We start from the raw sequence: 14,589 nt of genomic DNA, 5'->3' as shown, positions 1-14,589 counted from the left end.
GCAACAGACCCAGTTTAGTGCACCCAATGCAGCATGTAGAATTACCCCCCCTATGGGCAGGTGGCATATGTCTGCATTCGGTGCAAGGAGCTCCTGGCCCTCAGAGACCGTGTACGGGCTTTGGAGACCAGGGGGGCTGAGCTGGAAGAGCTGAGGGAGACAGAGAGGTACATAGATGAGATGAGACTTTCTGGGACACAGTACAACGGTCCCACCCCTGGTCTGACAGGTTCTGTGCTGTTGAGGAGGATGAAAGCCTCAGGGAAGGAGAGCATCCAACTGGAGCAGAGGGAAACAATCCCATAATCTTCCTTCCAGATGTTGTGGTATCTTCTCGCACTGATTTATTAACTAAAACCCAGACTTTTTGATGAAATGCTTTTTGAGGAAAACAACCAAAAAAGATAGTTTTAATTAAGATACATCTTTGAGTTATAATGTCTCAACATGGAATAGGGATTATAAATTCTAGTTCTATAGTACGAGACAATATATTCATGTCCAATAGTTCATGGATTAGGGACCCAATCTCATGGGGTTCCAGGGGCTTCTGTATAGATTTGGGTTAATCTTTCTACCTACCCAATGGGACTCAGTGCTCAGTCTAGAAGATACCATCAGAGATGCTTAGGTTTTGCAGTTCTCAAACTGGATGTGTCTCCCCAGAGGCAACAGGCTTGTTAACTCTATTGTCCCTCTGCAAATTTGTGTACACAGAGTCAATCCCTTTTCTCTCTAAAAGCGCAAAGTTTCAAAAAGTTCAATAAATTGACGATTATTTGGGGCGGACTAGATCTGGACAGGAGAAGAAGTCTGGAGATAAATGTGAGACATGAGGGACATATGCTTTTTTGTGAAAATATTACATGTTTGCTGTTGAAGAAAAAAAAATCCAGAATACTTAATGTTGTTTTAGTTAACTAAAACAATTTAAATGTCTGGTGATGTTCTCTTCCGAATACAGCATGGAAAGAAAATCCTCCAAATATTAATAATTAACCTGTTTAATTGGAGACAGTTCACCTCCCAATGACTTCATAAATACCTGCTTCAATTACTTTTGGTAAATGAAATAACCGATCATTCATCTTCTGATATAGCTGTAAAATTAATCTGAAAAGTTTTCAAAATAAATCACTGTTTAAAAATGTATATACTGTACCTTCTAAAAATGAAACCTACATCTATCTCTGAGTTGTGAAGAATATATATTAAGGTTATACCAACCAACAAGAATGCACTTTTATGTAGAAAACCATGATTAAATTGAGTCTTCCTGACTAGTGATTTAAATCAAGTCCACCCTGGAGATGACTAAGGGGGGATATGATAAAGGTCTATAAAATCATGACTGGTGTGGAAAAAGTAAATAAGGAAGTGTTATTTACTCCTTCTCATAACACAAGAACTAGGGGTCACCAAATGAAATTAATAGGCAGCAGGTTTAACAAACAAAAGGAAGTATTTCTTCACACAACGCACAGTCAACCTGTGGAACTCCTTGCCAGAGGATGTTGTGAAAGCCAAGACTATAACAGGGTTCAAAAAAGAGCTAGATAAGTTAATGGAGGATAGGTCCATCAATGGCTATTAGCCAGGATGGGCAGGGATGGTGTCCCTAGCTTCTGTTTGTCAGAAGCTGGGAATGGGTGAGAGGGGGTGGATCACCTGATGATTCCCTGTTCTGTTCATTCCCCCTGAGGCACCTGGGATCAGCTACTGTCAGAGGACAGGATACTGGGCTGGATGGACCTTTGGTCTGACCCATTTGGCCGTTCTTATGTTGCTGGTGGTAGAATACAAGGGTCAATCTGATTATGTTGATATTTTGGATGTAACCAGCGCCAAGTGGCCTTTGAACTAATAAAGGAATGCTTGTGTGGAAACTAAGTTGTGGTAAAACCTTAATAAGTTTACCAGGGAAATTTCCAATAGGCTGCAGTGGGGTCAGCTCTCAGCAGCTAACTAGAGCGGGAGGCACATATGAGTCAGTAGTGGGCACTCTCCTCTCTGGGTCGGTGAGGAGGCATAGTGGAGGTCTGCACTACGTTCACTACAACCCCGCTCAGAAGCGGCCAGTTACTGCCCCAGACAGAGGGAAAGACCGATCCACGTTCTTCCCTGCCCTCCTGCAGCACTCAGCCCCAGAAAGGCCACATTCAAGGACCACCGACTCAAAGAGACCTTCCCACACAGCCCAAGCAGAGGTCACCGCACACAGCCCAGGCCTTCCCCACAGCCACTAGGAGGGAATCCAGATGAAATCTGCCATTGATCCTGTGCCCCCAGGCCCTCGGTGCAGCTGCTGCCCATCCTGGGCAACAGCAGCTGCTCACTCTCCAGTACCTTCCCCTTCCACGCCTTGAAATGCCCAGCCCAGGGTGGAGATGTGCATGGGGTAAAGGGATGATGCTCTGCTCAGGCTCCCCGTACAATCCCAGAGAGTCACTGGATTTCTCTACTGCAATGATCAGCAATGAAACATTAACACTCATTACATCATTAGACTCCAGACAGAACAATCCTGGAGATGAGAGGGGGCAGGTCAGGGGTCTCAGAGCTTTCCTTCCTAACAGCCAGCAGGTTCAGGTAGATGAGGCTACCCCTGTGCCAGGTTCTCAAGGCTACTTCCCAGGAAGATGGCTAGAAGCATGTGGTACAGTGAAAGACTCAACCGTTGAAAAAATGAAGAATTCTCTCATCACATTCAAAAAATTTGCATACATGGCTGATGAATGCACCGATGCAAATGGGCATCAAGTATTAAGTCATTGTGTACGTTATCTGGATGTCAGGGGTAGGCCAGTAGATACATTTCTAGATGTTCAAGTTACAGAAGACACATCGGTTGCATCTGTGACAACCCACATCTTAGAGTTAAATGCTTGTTAATTCGACCCCAAACAGATGGCTGCTTGTGCCTCTGATGGAGCTGCAAACTTCTCTGGAAGGCATGGTGGAGTACAAGCTCTGTTCAGAGAAAAGCAGAACCCTAATCTCTCCTATACACACTGCAAAGGCCATCTACTCCAACTAGTGCTAGTACAAGCTGCAGACACTTCAAAAAAAGACATTTAAAAAGCTATACATTTAATGTCTTCATTATATTCTTTTTTCAGCAAGAGTCCAAAAAGAGTGAATATCTTGGAAAAATATAGAAGATACACTGGGACTGAAATTCAAATTAGTCCAACCTGGGAAAACCCTCTGGCTTTCTCATGAGCAATCGATCCTTGGCTGTTGTCTTAAAATTACTGCAGCCGTTATTACTGGCTTTGGAAATTATCTACCAAGATGGGATGGATCTAAGTAGTGAGGCTGGTGGATTACTTTTGCTACTACGTTCAGAGAAGACTATTGCCATTCTCTCTCTCATAAGTCTACCACTTGGGTCATTACACGATGCCATCCAGGCATCTGCTACAACAGTAGTAGATCATTGTCCAGCAATAGAAGCTACATGTGGATCAGAGAGCTATCCATTGAAAGAGTACTAGAAGAAGCAAAGACTTCAGTCCAGAAGTTGACTAATGAAGGCATTTATATTGAATCCTTAAGTGAAGATGACAAGAAGTGTTTGCTAAGACAACTGAAAAAGTACACAGACTTGATTCTTAAAAAAGTCTACAACAGCAACTTCTAGATTCTACTCAACCTCTACGTAGCTTTTACAGATCCCTGTCCTATAAAACAGGACAGTTGAGTGGAGTGAGGCACTACCAGCAATGGGGCTGCCATGTGATCAGGACAGACTAGAGAATTTGAACACCGAGTGGAATATCATACGACCAATGAATGAAGATTTGACTTGAACTTCTTTTTTTAATCATCACTAGTGGCTTGATCTGATCTTTGTGTTCGGTTTCCTGGGATGAAAGAAGTAGGAATTCATCTCTTGCTATTCCCAGTCACAACAGCTACAGTTGAGCCTTCTTTTTCATCACTGAATAGAATTTTGTGTTCTGAAAGAAGTTGCCTTCTGCCTGATCATGTGAATGAACTAATGAGCATATTAATTGAAAGAATGGAAGTACCAGACACATGAGAAGCCACCAAAGATGAACATGTTGCATTCAAGAAGTTCATTAACAGAGTTGTGCAAAATTATAACAAGAAACCAAGAAGGATGTAGATGTAGTGCTTCATAGAAGGCTTAAATAGCCAACTTTAATTTGTGTGATGATTGTAAAACATGAGTTAAATCTAATAAAATAGTCATGAAACATTTTTCAGTTTTTACTATGGTGCCATACAGCCCACCTTCACCCCTATCGGCCTTGACCCCTCAACCCCCAGTAAATTCGAACCACCCCCCATTTCAATTTCTGAGGAAAAAGCTGCTAGTGCCGGATAGTGGAAAGACATGTCACGCGGGGACCCCCCATCACAAGGCCACCACCAAGATCCAGCCCCTAACCCAGCACCAGGCGCCTGTGAGGCTGAGGGGGATTCCCAAGGGGGTTTCACTTACCCAACACCAGGATCCGGTCCCCCGGGCGCAGCTCCGCCTCCAGCTGCTCGCGGAAGCAGGATAAGCCCCCAAACCACTCAGCCGGAGCAGCCCCCACCTCCCGGTACCGCGAGTCCCAGAAGCACCGGTCCCGGTACCGGGCATTAGAGTCCGGCAGCCGCGGAAGGTCCATGCTCCCAGACGCAGCGGCGCGGTGGTGCCTATATGAGGGCGGGGCCATCGATAAGGGGGCGTGGCCGATCCGCAACTGGTCGCTGAAACCTAACCTGCCGCCTGCCACGTGTTTCCCCACAAACCACGTGGAACTTCCGGGCCAGGTTTGGTGCAACGCCGAAAACATTCCGTCCGGAAATGACCCCCACCCCCCAGTGGGCAGGACAGAACTCCGTGTGCCGGCGCCCAGGGGATGGAAGGAGGAGGAGGAGGAGATGTTTCCCCATGGGGACCCCCTCCAGACCCCCCCCTTGCTGCCCCCCCGTTTCCTGTGTCACCATCCCCGGCCCTTCTGTCACCCCCCTGCACTACTTAGCCCACCCCCTGACGCCGGGGTCAGGGCAGGGTCACTGATTAATCAGGATGGTAACAGGATCCCAGCCCAGATCCTCGGGGTCGGGGATGGGGCAGGACACCTGTTGATACAGCGACCCCCCTCACACCGCAGTGAAATGCAGCTGCCTCTGGGTGGAGGTGCATCAGCTGCTCCCCCCCCCACACACACCCTGCCAAGCAGGGCTGTAAGGGAAGAGGATGATTCCTGTGTTGCCAATCCAGCCACAGCTTGGTCGGGACATTTAAAAATGTGGCAACTGAGCAAACAGCTGAGCCAGCCCCAGTGCTCTCACCAGCAGACCACGCTGCCCCCCATAACCTGGCACAGCCCGGAGCCACCCTGGCCGGACCCTGCCAGCTTTGCTTGTCTCTGGCCAGCCCCAAGCAGCACGTGGCTGGGCCCAGGGCAAGCTCCTGACACGGCCCCATCCCGCCCCGCCCGGGGGACCGGCCTCCCTGGGAGGGCTGCGTGTTTCCTCCCGGAGTGGGGGAGCCCTTAGCCGGTGACACGGGCCCGGGAGTTGGCAGCCTGGCCTGGGCAGGGCGGACGATGGCTCCCGCTCCCGGCTCAGGGCTCCGGCGCAGAGGGGCGGCGGGGCCGGGCTCGCTGCGCCAGGGCCTGCGCCGAGCCTGGCAGGAGAAGCACCGGGTGCTCTGGGCGCCCCAGTACACGGGGCTGGTGGCCGCCTGGCTCTGCCTGGCGGAGGTGGGGGTCACGCACTGGGTCATACACAGGGTGGCATGTGAGTGGCCTGGCGCGGGTCCTGCGGGGCGGTGGGGGAAGCTGGGCCGGCCCGGCCCGGGACAGGCCCCGGACCCGGGACCAGGGCTGCGGGTCGGGAGTGAGGGGCACCAGCACAGATGTGAGTGGGGAGCCCAGGACTGGGATAGTGGGGGGGGGTCGGGAGTGAGGGGCACTGGCAGAGCTGTGGGTGGGGACCCCAGGGCTGGGGTAACAGGGGGCTGCGGGTCGGGATTGAGGGGCACTGGCAGAGCTGTGGGCGGGGAGCCCAGAGCTGGGACAGCAGGGGCTGCGGGTCAGGAGTGAGGCACTGGCAGAGCTGTGGGGCGCCCAGGGCGGGGGGAGCAGGGGGCTGCGGGTCGGGAGTGAGGGGCACCAGCCCAGCTGTGGGTGGGGAGCCCAGGACTGGGATAGTGGGGGGTCGGGGCTGGGGGCACTGGCAGAGCTGTGGGTGGGGAGCCCAGGACTGGGATAGTGGGGGCACCGGCAGAGCTGTGGGGGGGGACCCAGGGCTGGGATCGCAGGGGGCTGTGGGTCGGGGTTGAGGGGCACCGGCAGAGCTGTGGGTGGGGAGCCCAGGGCTGGGATCGCAGGGGGCTGCGGGTCGGGGTTGAGGGGCACCAGCAGAGCTGTGAGTGGGGAACCCAGGGCTGGGGTAGCAGGGGGCTGCGGGTCGGGGTTGAGGGGCACCGGCAGAGCTGTGGGGGGGGAGCCCAGGACTGGGCTAGCAGGGGGCTGCGGGTCGGGGTTGAGGGGCACCGGCAGAGCTGTGGGGGGGAGCCCAGGGCTGGGGTAGTGGGGGGGTCGGGACTGGGGGGCATTGGCAGGGCTGGGGTGGGGGACCCTTGAGGCTACTGTGGGCTAGTTTTTCACTGTTATGTCAAATTCAAGCTTCTGGCCCTCAGTGTCTCGCCCCAGCTCCTCTCACTCGCTCTCCCCTTCTTTCTCAGCTCTCTCTCTCCCCATTCGCCCCTTCACTGTTAATTCACTGGAACAGGCTCCTGCCCAGCTCCCCACCGGGCCCTCCCAGTGATGGCTCCTTACTTAACCCCGTAGGGCCTGTCTCCAGCTCTCTGCCTGGGCTGCTCCTCTGGTGTTACCTAGTTGGGAAGTCCCATGGGGCAAGGACCTGGCTTGGTGTCCGTCTCCCACCCCGTAGGGCTGGGGAATGATAGCGTTTTCCCAGTCCCCTCCTAGCACTTGTCTGTGGTGAGCCGCTGCTGAGTGTGAGCCGCGTGCTTTCCCCCAGACACAGAGATCGACTGGAAAGCCTACATGGATGAGGTGGAGGGAGTCGTGAACGGGACCTTCGACTACACCCAGCTGAAGGGCGATACCGGGCCCCTGGTGTGAGTACAGGAAGGGGTGGGAGGGAGCTGGGGACTTGGGGGACCAATCCTGGGGGCCAGGACTTCCTGCTGGCTAAGGAAGGGACGTGTGTGTCTAAGAGGTGGATAGGGCCAGACTCTTTAGGAAGGGGGCCCTTGGGAGGGAGCTGTCCATTGGCCAGGTCCCCTTCCCTCCTGCCCTGGCCCCGGCCCCTCACCCCCGTCTCTCTCTCTGTAGTTACCCCGCCGGGTTTGTGTACATCTTCCTGGGTCTCTACTACGTCACCAGCCGCGGCACAAACATCCGTCTGGCGCAGTATCTCTTTGGCGCGCTCTATCTCGTGACGCTGCTGCTCGTCTTCCGCATCTACAGCCGGACCAGGAAGGTGAGACGCCACCTGCAGCCACCCGGCCAGGCCAAAGCCACATGGGGGCTCAAGGGAGCCAATCACAGCTCCAGCCTCTGAGCACATCCGCGCTGTGCAGAGCTCTGGCCTGTGTGCGCAGGGTCAGCAGGGGTTGGGGGCAAGACTGGAGTAGCAAAGGAGCGACGTATCTGAGGAGAAGGGCATTGGCAGAGCTGGGAGGGCAGGTCGGAATAGCAGGGGGCTGCAGGTCGGGAGTGAGGGGCATTGGCAGAGCTGGGAGGGCAGGTCGGAATAGCAGGGGGCTGCAGGTCGGGAGTGAGGGGCATTGACAGCGCTGGGAGGGCAGGTCGGAATAGCAGGGGGCTGCAGCTCGGGACTGAGGGGCATTGGCAGAGGTGGGTGGAACCCAGGGCTGGGATAGCAGGGGAGAGGGCTGGGATACCAGGAGGTGGTGGGTCAGGACTGACGAGTATCGGGGGGCTGGGACTGCAGTAATGGCCGCCTCTGTCTCTGCTCATAGGTTCCCCCCTATGTTTTCTTCTTCATGTGCTGCGCCTCCTACCGCATCCACTCCATCTACATCCTGCGCCTCTTTAACGACCCCGTTGCCATGGCCATCCTCTTCCTCGCGGTCAACCTCTTCCTGGAAGAGCGCTGGTCCTGGGGCTGCTTCTTCTTCAGGTGGGTCCCCCTGCTCCCCCAAACCACAAGGCGGGAGCCTCTGCACCCCTTCCTTTGGCTGGGGAGTGTTGGATTCTTGTGGGTTGTTCTGGGTCAGGATTGACCCCTCCCTAGTCCAGGATACGAGGCCTCTGGGGCTGAGGAGTGCAGCAAGTCCACGCTGGGGGTGGTCACTGCTCCCAGGAGCTCCCGGTCACCGATAGAGCTCGGGGAAGGGGGATGAGCACAGGTAACTTCTGCTCAGATCAGCAGGATTGACTCCAGCAGCATGACAGAGGTGAGGCTCTAAGGGTCCATCTACCCTGCAGCTAGATACCCAGGGCTGGCCCGAGTCCGCTGGCAGCGTGGAGGGGCCCCCAGGGGGACTGAGACATGAGTAGGGCAGGAATCGGCATTGGGAGCCTTAGCAGAGCAGAGGGGAGGGGGAGGGGCAACGCCAAGCAGATGAGGGAGGATGAGCAGGGACAGGCACTTCCCCAGAGCTTGGGTGGCTGTGATGTCGGAGGAGCCAGTGGAGGGATCCCCTACTGGGACTGACCCGATCAAACCCCTGGGCCAGGACGAGGCCTCTTGGGCAGCACTTTGTGGGAGGGTGGTGGGGGCGTTTGGGAGGCCAGAGAGGAGGAGGCAGCGATGGCTCAGGCAGGACGTTTGGCCGTGGGGATGGAGAGGAAAGGATGGATTTTGGAGATGCTGAGCGTGGAGAAGCAGCAGGATTTGGAAACGGCCCAGATGCGTAAGCTATGGGCAAGGGAGGAATCGGGCACAACGCCACATGCCCCTGATGGCGCCTGGCCGAGCCAGTCGAACTGCGGTTGGGCCGGGTCCCCATGCCCCCAGTAGCACCTACCTGAGCCGCTCGGCCTGTGTTTCAGGAGACGCAGCATGTAACCCTTCAGCCCACGTGCTCTGACAGGCTCCCCTGGCTCCATTCCCCTCAGGATGGGCAGCTGCCTTTCTCCTCTCACTGTCCCGTCGTTTCACCCAGGGCCCTCCCCCACCAGCCTCAGCCCCGTCACCGTGCTGGAATAGGGTCCATTAGGGCACTGGAGCTGCGGAACCTGCCTGGGGGGCAGCCTGCAGGCAGGATCGGGGCCATTCTGCACTGGGTCAGGGCCAGCGAGGGGGGGCAGCCTGCAGGCAGGATCGGGGCCATTCTGCTCTGGGTCAGGGCCAGCGAGGGGGGGCAGCCTGCAGGCAGGATCGGGGCCATTCTGCACTGGGTCAGGGCCAGCGAGGGGGGCAGCCTGCAGGCAGGATCGGGGCCATTCTGCACTGGGTCAGGGCCAGCGAGGGGCAGCCTGCAGGCAGGATCGGGCCGTTCTGCACTGGGTCAGGGCCAGCGAGGGGGGCAGCCTGCAGGCAGGATCGGGGCCATTCTGCACTGGGTCAGGGCCAGCGAGGGAGGGCAGCCTGCAGGCAGGATCGGGGCCATTCTGCACTGGGTCAGGGCCAGCGAAGGGGGCAGCCTGCAGGCAGGATCGGGGCCATTCTGCACTGGGTCAGGGCCAGCGAGGGGGGGCAGCCTGCAGGCAGGGCCCTGGTGAGCCGCAGTGACTCTCTCCCCCCCCTCAGCCTGGCCGTGTCGGTGAAGATGAACGTCCTGCTCTTCGCTCCAGGGCTTCTCTTCCTGCTCCTCAGGCGCTTTGGCCTCCAGGGCACCATCCCCAAGCTCTCCATCTGCGCGCTGCTGCAGGTAACGGGGCCCAGCCCAGGCGAACGCTGGGGCCTGCACAGCTGGGGCCAGCTGCTTGGCTGGCCCGGTCCGTGGGTCTCTGCTGCCTCCTGCACGGACGCACCTGACTCTGCCAGGCTGAGCCCGGCCCAGCACCCAGAGGTGCATGGGGGACGGGGCACATCAGGAAGGTGGATGAGGGGGCAGAGAGGGAGACTGGGGGAAAGACCGTCCCCACCCAGAGCCCCTTCACAAACTCGCACTTCGTATCCCCAGCCATTCAGTGTCCCCCGAGGCAGGGAGCCTGGGGGCCCAAAATCACACAGGACACGTCTGGAGCAACAGGCAGGAGAACATTGTGGAAGCTTCTTCCCACACCTCTGCCAATGCCCCTCAACCCCGACCCCCTGCTGCTCCGCTGCCCAGCTCTGCTGGTGCCCCTCAGGCCGCAGCCCCCTGCTATCCCAGCCCTGGGCTCTCCCATCCAGCTCTGCTGGTGCCCATCAATCCCGACCCCCAGCGCTTAGGGGCGTCCGGCGAGATACCTGGGAGGGTCCGGCTGAGGAGCTGCTCTCATGGTTCGGGGGTCTCACTTGCAGGTGGTCCTGGGGCTGCCCTTCCTGCTGGAGAACCCCGTTGGGTACGTGACCCGCTCTTTCGATCTGGGCCGCCAGTTCCTTTTCAAGTGGACGGTGAACTGGCGGTTCCTGCCAGAGGAGGTTTTCCAGCATCGGGCCTTCCACCTGGCGCTGCTCACGGCCCACCTGGGCGCCCTGGGTCTCTTTGCGCTGCGCCGGTGGCACAGGTGAGACCCGGCATAGAACGGGGCGCCGGGTACAGAGCAGCGGATCCTACGCCGCGAGGTGATTTGGAGAGGAGGCTGGGGCAGCCACCCGCAGGGATCCCTGCCTGGCCAGGCTACGGGGAGCATAGCGTCAGAAAGCTTCCATTACACTGGGGCTATGGAGTCCTGGGTGCCGGGGGAGGGGAGAACTTTAGGGGGGCATTTTGGGGGCCTCCCCCATTCAGAGCTGGGCCCCTGGCTCTGAAGCCATTGCCGGCTGTATTGTCTCAGAGGGGCCAGTTCAGGGCCGGGAGGGGTCTGTGGCCTCTGTGCCGAGGCTGGGCCTGAGGGGTCCTGAGCTTGTCCTTCTCCCCTGCAGGTCTGAGGGGAGTCTCCTGTCACTGCTGAAGGACCCAGCAGAGAGGAAGAGTCCGCCCCAACCCCTGACGGCCAACCATATCCTTACGCTGGAGCTGGCGATGGAGGCTAGGGCCGGGCAGCCCTGGCCGGGCAGGGAGCGCCTGAAGGCCGTGGGCTTGAGGAGGCCTCGGTGCGAGCATCTCCGGGCTCCTGCCCGTGCGGCGCTGGGTAGACCCAGGCGTCCTGGGGGGCTCCCGGGGGCTGTTTGGGAGCTTCCCCCACACTGGGTTAGGAGCGCGAAGCAGACACTCCCGATGCAGCCTTGTGGCTCTGGGATTTGGTCACATGCCTGGAGCCCCAGCCTGGGGTGGGAGCACAGTAGCCCTGGAGCCAGCAGCTCCGTAACCTCCTTAACGGCAGCGCACAGGTCATCTTCGTTCTCTTCACCTCCAACTTCATCGGCGTTTGCTGCAGCCGGTCCCTGCACTACCAGTTCTACGTGTGGTATTTCCACACGCTGCCCTACCTGCTGTGGTGCACGCCCGCCGGGAAGCTCAGCCACCTGCTGAGGTACGTGCCTGGGAGGGGAGTGGGGCCGACCTCCCTTTGTGCCTCGGTGTCCTGCCCCCAGCTCCTGGGAATCCCTCCTGCTGCTGGTGCTGCATGGGGCAGGCCCCAGCCTTCACTGGTGCTGTAAACCTGAGCAAGTGAGGGGCTGTGTGGGTTCCTCCCGGGTAATTTTCCACAGGGCAACTCTGCTTGATTTGTCATCTCTGCTGAGGAAAGGGCCAGGGCCAAGGTCACAGGGGCTGCCGGCCAGGAGTGAGGGGTATTGGCCGATCCGTGTGACGGGGGGAGCAGGGGGCTGCGGGTCGGGAGTGAGGGGCACCGGCAGAGCTGTGGGTGGGGAGCCCAGGACTGGGCTAGCAGGGGGCTGCGGGTCGGGAGTGAGGGGCACTGGCAGATCCATGTCGCGGGGAGCCCCTCAGGGCTGGGATAGCGGGGTGAGGAGCTGAAGGGTGTTTTCTCTCCTGTAGGGGGGGGCCTGACTCCCCAGCACTGACCTAGTTCTCTCCCATTGTAGGGTTCTCATCCTGGGCCTCATCGAGCTCTCCTGGAACACGTACCCCTCCACGCTTTGCAGCTCAGCCTCCCTGCATCTCTGTCACGGGATCATCCTGCTGCAGCTCTGGTACGGCACCACTGCCCCCCTGGAGCCACAGGGCCCCCCCACTGCCCAGAAAACGACCCCCTCCCTGAAAAAGACAGAGTAAGACCGTGGGCAGCTGGACAATGGGACCTGCAGCCCCTCCCCGTGGGAGCTGGAACTGGATATTCTGCCTGGGTGGGACAATGCCCCAGGCTGGTAGCTCTGGCTGCTGAATTTCCAGGCTGTTCCACAGGTGCCGCTCAGCTGCTGGCACTGCCTGTCCTACCTAGCGGCTGAGTGGAGCAGGCCCTCCCGGGACACCTGTTACGTGGGATTTCCTCAATAAACGTGGCAACGCCCCCGTGGGCTCTCCTGCCCCTGGCCTGCAGTGATCTGTCTGGCCCCTGCTGCTGCTGGGCCGGGGGCACCATTTCACAGGATGGAGCAGCTGCCCTGCTTTTGGGGGGGGAGTGGGGTGTAACGACTGGAGCAGTGGCCTGGGATCCAGGACTCCTGGGTTCCATTCTCAGCCCTGAGCGGGAGTGTGGTTAGTGCTGCGTGGCAGAGGGCAACTCTGGCAGGGAGTGTGGTTAGTGCTGGGTGGCAGAGGGCAGCTCTGGCAGGGAGGACTCCTGGCTTCTGTTTGCTCCCAGGGGCAAGTCTCTGAGGGGTACCTGCAAAGACACCCATTTCAGGGACCAATGTGGCTGACCCTCGACGTGCTTAAAACTCGGTTAGTCTCAGAGTTGCTGGGACCACACGTGGGGATGAGCATGGCCCCCCGGCCCGTGCTCCAGCCCTGCTCCGGCCCGTGCTCCAGCCCTGCTCCGGCCCATTGACCCTACACCATGGAATCCTTCGGGAACCTGGTCCCCTCGCAGCCTCGAGTTGCTTTCACAGAGCAAAAGGGCCTTTCGCCTCCTCTGTTTGTTACCCTCATTCTGAAGATGGGGAAAGGGGACTGCCCCACCCACTGGGGTGCAGTGTGCTGGGGCCTGGGCCGACGTGAGCTGCCTGCACCTCACTTGCTTCCAAACCCTTCTGCTGCTGCTTGGCTACCCCAGCCCCCCAGCAGGAGGCCGAGGGATGGGTGCCTGGGCCCAGGAGCAGAACTGATGGTGGGAGGGAGCTGGCTGCCGGAGCAGGTGGGGCCTGGCCATCTCAGAGGGAAGCGCCCCCCGGGGGCAGCTCAGGAGGGGAAGGAGCTGAGGGCACAGCGGCTCTGAACCAAATCTCTTTATTGGCACCACGTGGAGCCCTGGCCCTGCCCCTCCCCTCACATGTTGCTGGGGTTGTAGCACAGCATGTTCAGCTTGATGTTCTCGTCCCAGTGGCGCAGCAGCAGGAAGAGGTGGCGCGCGGCCCCTTTCAGGGAGCCCACATCCACGCCCTCCGGCAGCTGCTGGGCCCGGAGCCAGGCGTCTGCCTTGGCGGCCAGCAGCTCCCATTCCACAAAGAAGCCGGCGCAGCGGTGCTCGAGCCAGGCCAGCGCCACCGCCGTGGCCCAGCTGGCGCTCTCCAGGTCCCCCTCGTCGGCCTCCAGCCCCACCTCCTGCAGGCTGACGGCTTCGGAGGTGACGGGCGAGTGGTCGCAGGCGTCGGTCTCGGAGCCGCGCCCGCTGTCTGCCTGCGGCCAGATGGCGGTGCTTAGGACCTCAGAGCAGGTGCTGCGCGAATGGGGCGAGCCTGGTTCTGGCACCCCGTCCTGGCTGCCTCTGGCAGGCTCCACGCCCTGGCCGGCCACTTGCTTTTGGCCGTCAGGGCTGCCCTTGGCAACGAGTGCCCAGGGGGAGGTGCAGGAGCCAGGGCTGAGGCTGGCGCGATGCGAGGCGTACGGCGAGGCGCGGCGCAAACGGTCCAGCGGGATCTGCACCACTTCGGAGAAGCTTTCCGTCAGCTGGAAGGTGCCCTGGGCCTGCTGCAGCCGCACCTGGGGGGAAGGAGAGGGCGTCACAGCGCGCTGGCCTTGGGGAGCATCTCACATTCACCGTCTGTCACTCACACTGCATGGAGCCTAGGGTGTAGAGGAGGGGTCCTGCACTCACTCCAGAGGCCCAGGGTGTGTGTGTGGGGGGGTGGGGTCTCCTGGCTGCAGCTGGGCAGTCTGAGAGGCAGCGTGTGCGCCAGGCAGCCCGTTTGCTGATGCTGGCACTGTGCCAGCCATCCTGGCAAAAGCAGCAGTGTGGGGGAAGCCCAGCACTGGGCCCAGGCTCTTGAGGTACGAAGATAGGAACGGCCAGGCTGGGTCAGACCAATGGTCCATCCAGCTCAGTGTCCTGTGCCAGGTGCTTCAGAGGGAGTGAACAGAACAGGCGCTCGCTGAATCGTGCACTCCCAGCTCCAGGCAAACAGGCTGGGGACCCCCAGAGCAAGGGGTTGCATCCCTGCCCATCCTGGCTAATGGCCATTGATGGACCCATCCTCAGTGAACTCATCTCATTCGAACCCCATTATAGTTCTGGCCTCCACAACAGCCCCAGC

The 14,589-nt window shown here is 58.8% G+C and overlaps 3 protein-coding genes across 8 annotated transcripts in view; 1 reads left to right on the top strand and 2 right to left on the bottom strand.

Annotated features, from left to right (window-relative positions):
* EEF1AKMT4 (EEF1A lysine methyltransferase 4) overlaps positions 1-4,696 on the bottom strand; it is a 36,347-nt gene extending 31,651 nt beyond the window's left edge. For both annotated transcript variants that reach the window (XM_039489271.1, XM_039489272.1), the window contains exon 1: positions 4,472-4,696. In XM_039489271.1, coding sequence (XP_039345205.1) covers positions 4,472-4,691 — 220 coding nt within the window. In that variant the 5' untranslated portion in view covers positions 4,692-4,696. The remainder of the gene's footprint in view (positions 1-4,471) is intronic.
* Positions 4,697-5,463: 767 nt separating this feature from the next.
* ALG3 (ALG3 alpha-1,3- mannosyltransferase) lies at positions 5,464-12,483 on the top strand. Of its 2 annotated transcripts, none has more exons than XM_039488116.1 (9): positions 5,464-5,763; positions 7,012-7,111; positions 7,329-7,476; positions 7,979-8,139; positions 9,715-9,835; positions 10,414-10,619; positions 10,978-11,054; positions 11,384-11,528; positions 12,043-12,483. In XM_039488116.1, the coding sequence occupies exons 1-9, from the start codon at positions 5,571-5,573 to the stop codon at positions 12,230-12,232; spliced, it is 1,341 nt and encodes a 446-aa protein (XP_039344050.1). In that variant the 5' UTR covers positions 5,464-5,570; the 3' UTR covers positions 12,233-12,483. The 2 variants fall into 2 exon arrangements, with proteins under 2 accessions (XP_039344050.1, XP_039344051.1); XM_039488117.1 differs by having other exon boundaries at positions 5,650-5,763; positions 7,018-7,111.
* An 846-nt stretch (positions 12,484-13,329) lies between these two features.
* The window catches only part of VWA5B2 (von Willebrand factor A domain containing 5B2), a 63,130-nt gene continuing 61,870 nt past the window's right edge, over positions 13,330-14,589 (bottom strand). For all 4 annotated transcript variants that reach the window (XM_039488114.1, XM_039488115.1, XM_039488112.1 and 1 more), the window contains exon 22: positions 13,330-14,038. In XM_039488114.1, the coding sequence (XP_039344048.1) occupies positions 13,385-14,038 (654 nt within the window). In that variant the 3' untranslated portion in view covers positions 13,330-13,384. The remainder of the gene's footprint in view (positions 14,039-14,589) is intronic.

Source organism: Mauremys reevesii, linkage group 9 (assembly GCF_016161935.1).
Source record: "Mauremys reevesii isolate NIE-2019 linkage group 9, ASM1616193v1, whole genome shotgun sequence".
Taxonomy (NCBI): domain Eukaryota; kingdom Metazoa; phylum Chordata; order Testudines; family Geoemydidae; genus Mauremys; species Mauremys reevesii.
Note: the sequence above shows the minus strand (reverse complement) of the source record. Positions and strands in the feature narration are given on the sequence as shown.

Coding starts and splice junctions, on each gene's coding strand:
- ALG3 (XM_039488116.1), top strand. CDS start 5,571: ATGGCTCCCGCTCCCGGCTCAGGGCTCCGGCGCAGAGGGGCGGCGGGG. Junction 7,112..7,328: donor GGCGATACCGGGCCCCTGGT/GTGAGTACAGGA, acceptor CTCTCTCTGTAG/TTACCCCGCCGGGTTTGTGT. Junction 9,836..10,413: donor CCATCTGCGCGCTGCTGCAG/GTAACGGGGCCC, acceptor TCTCACTTGCAG/GTGGTCCTGGGGCTGCCCTT.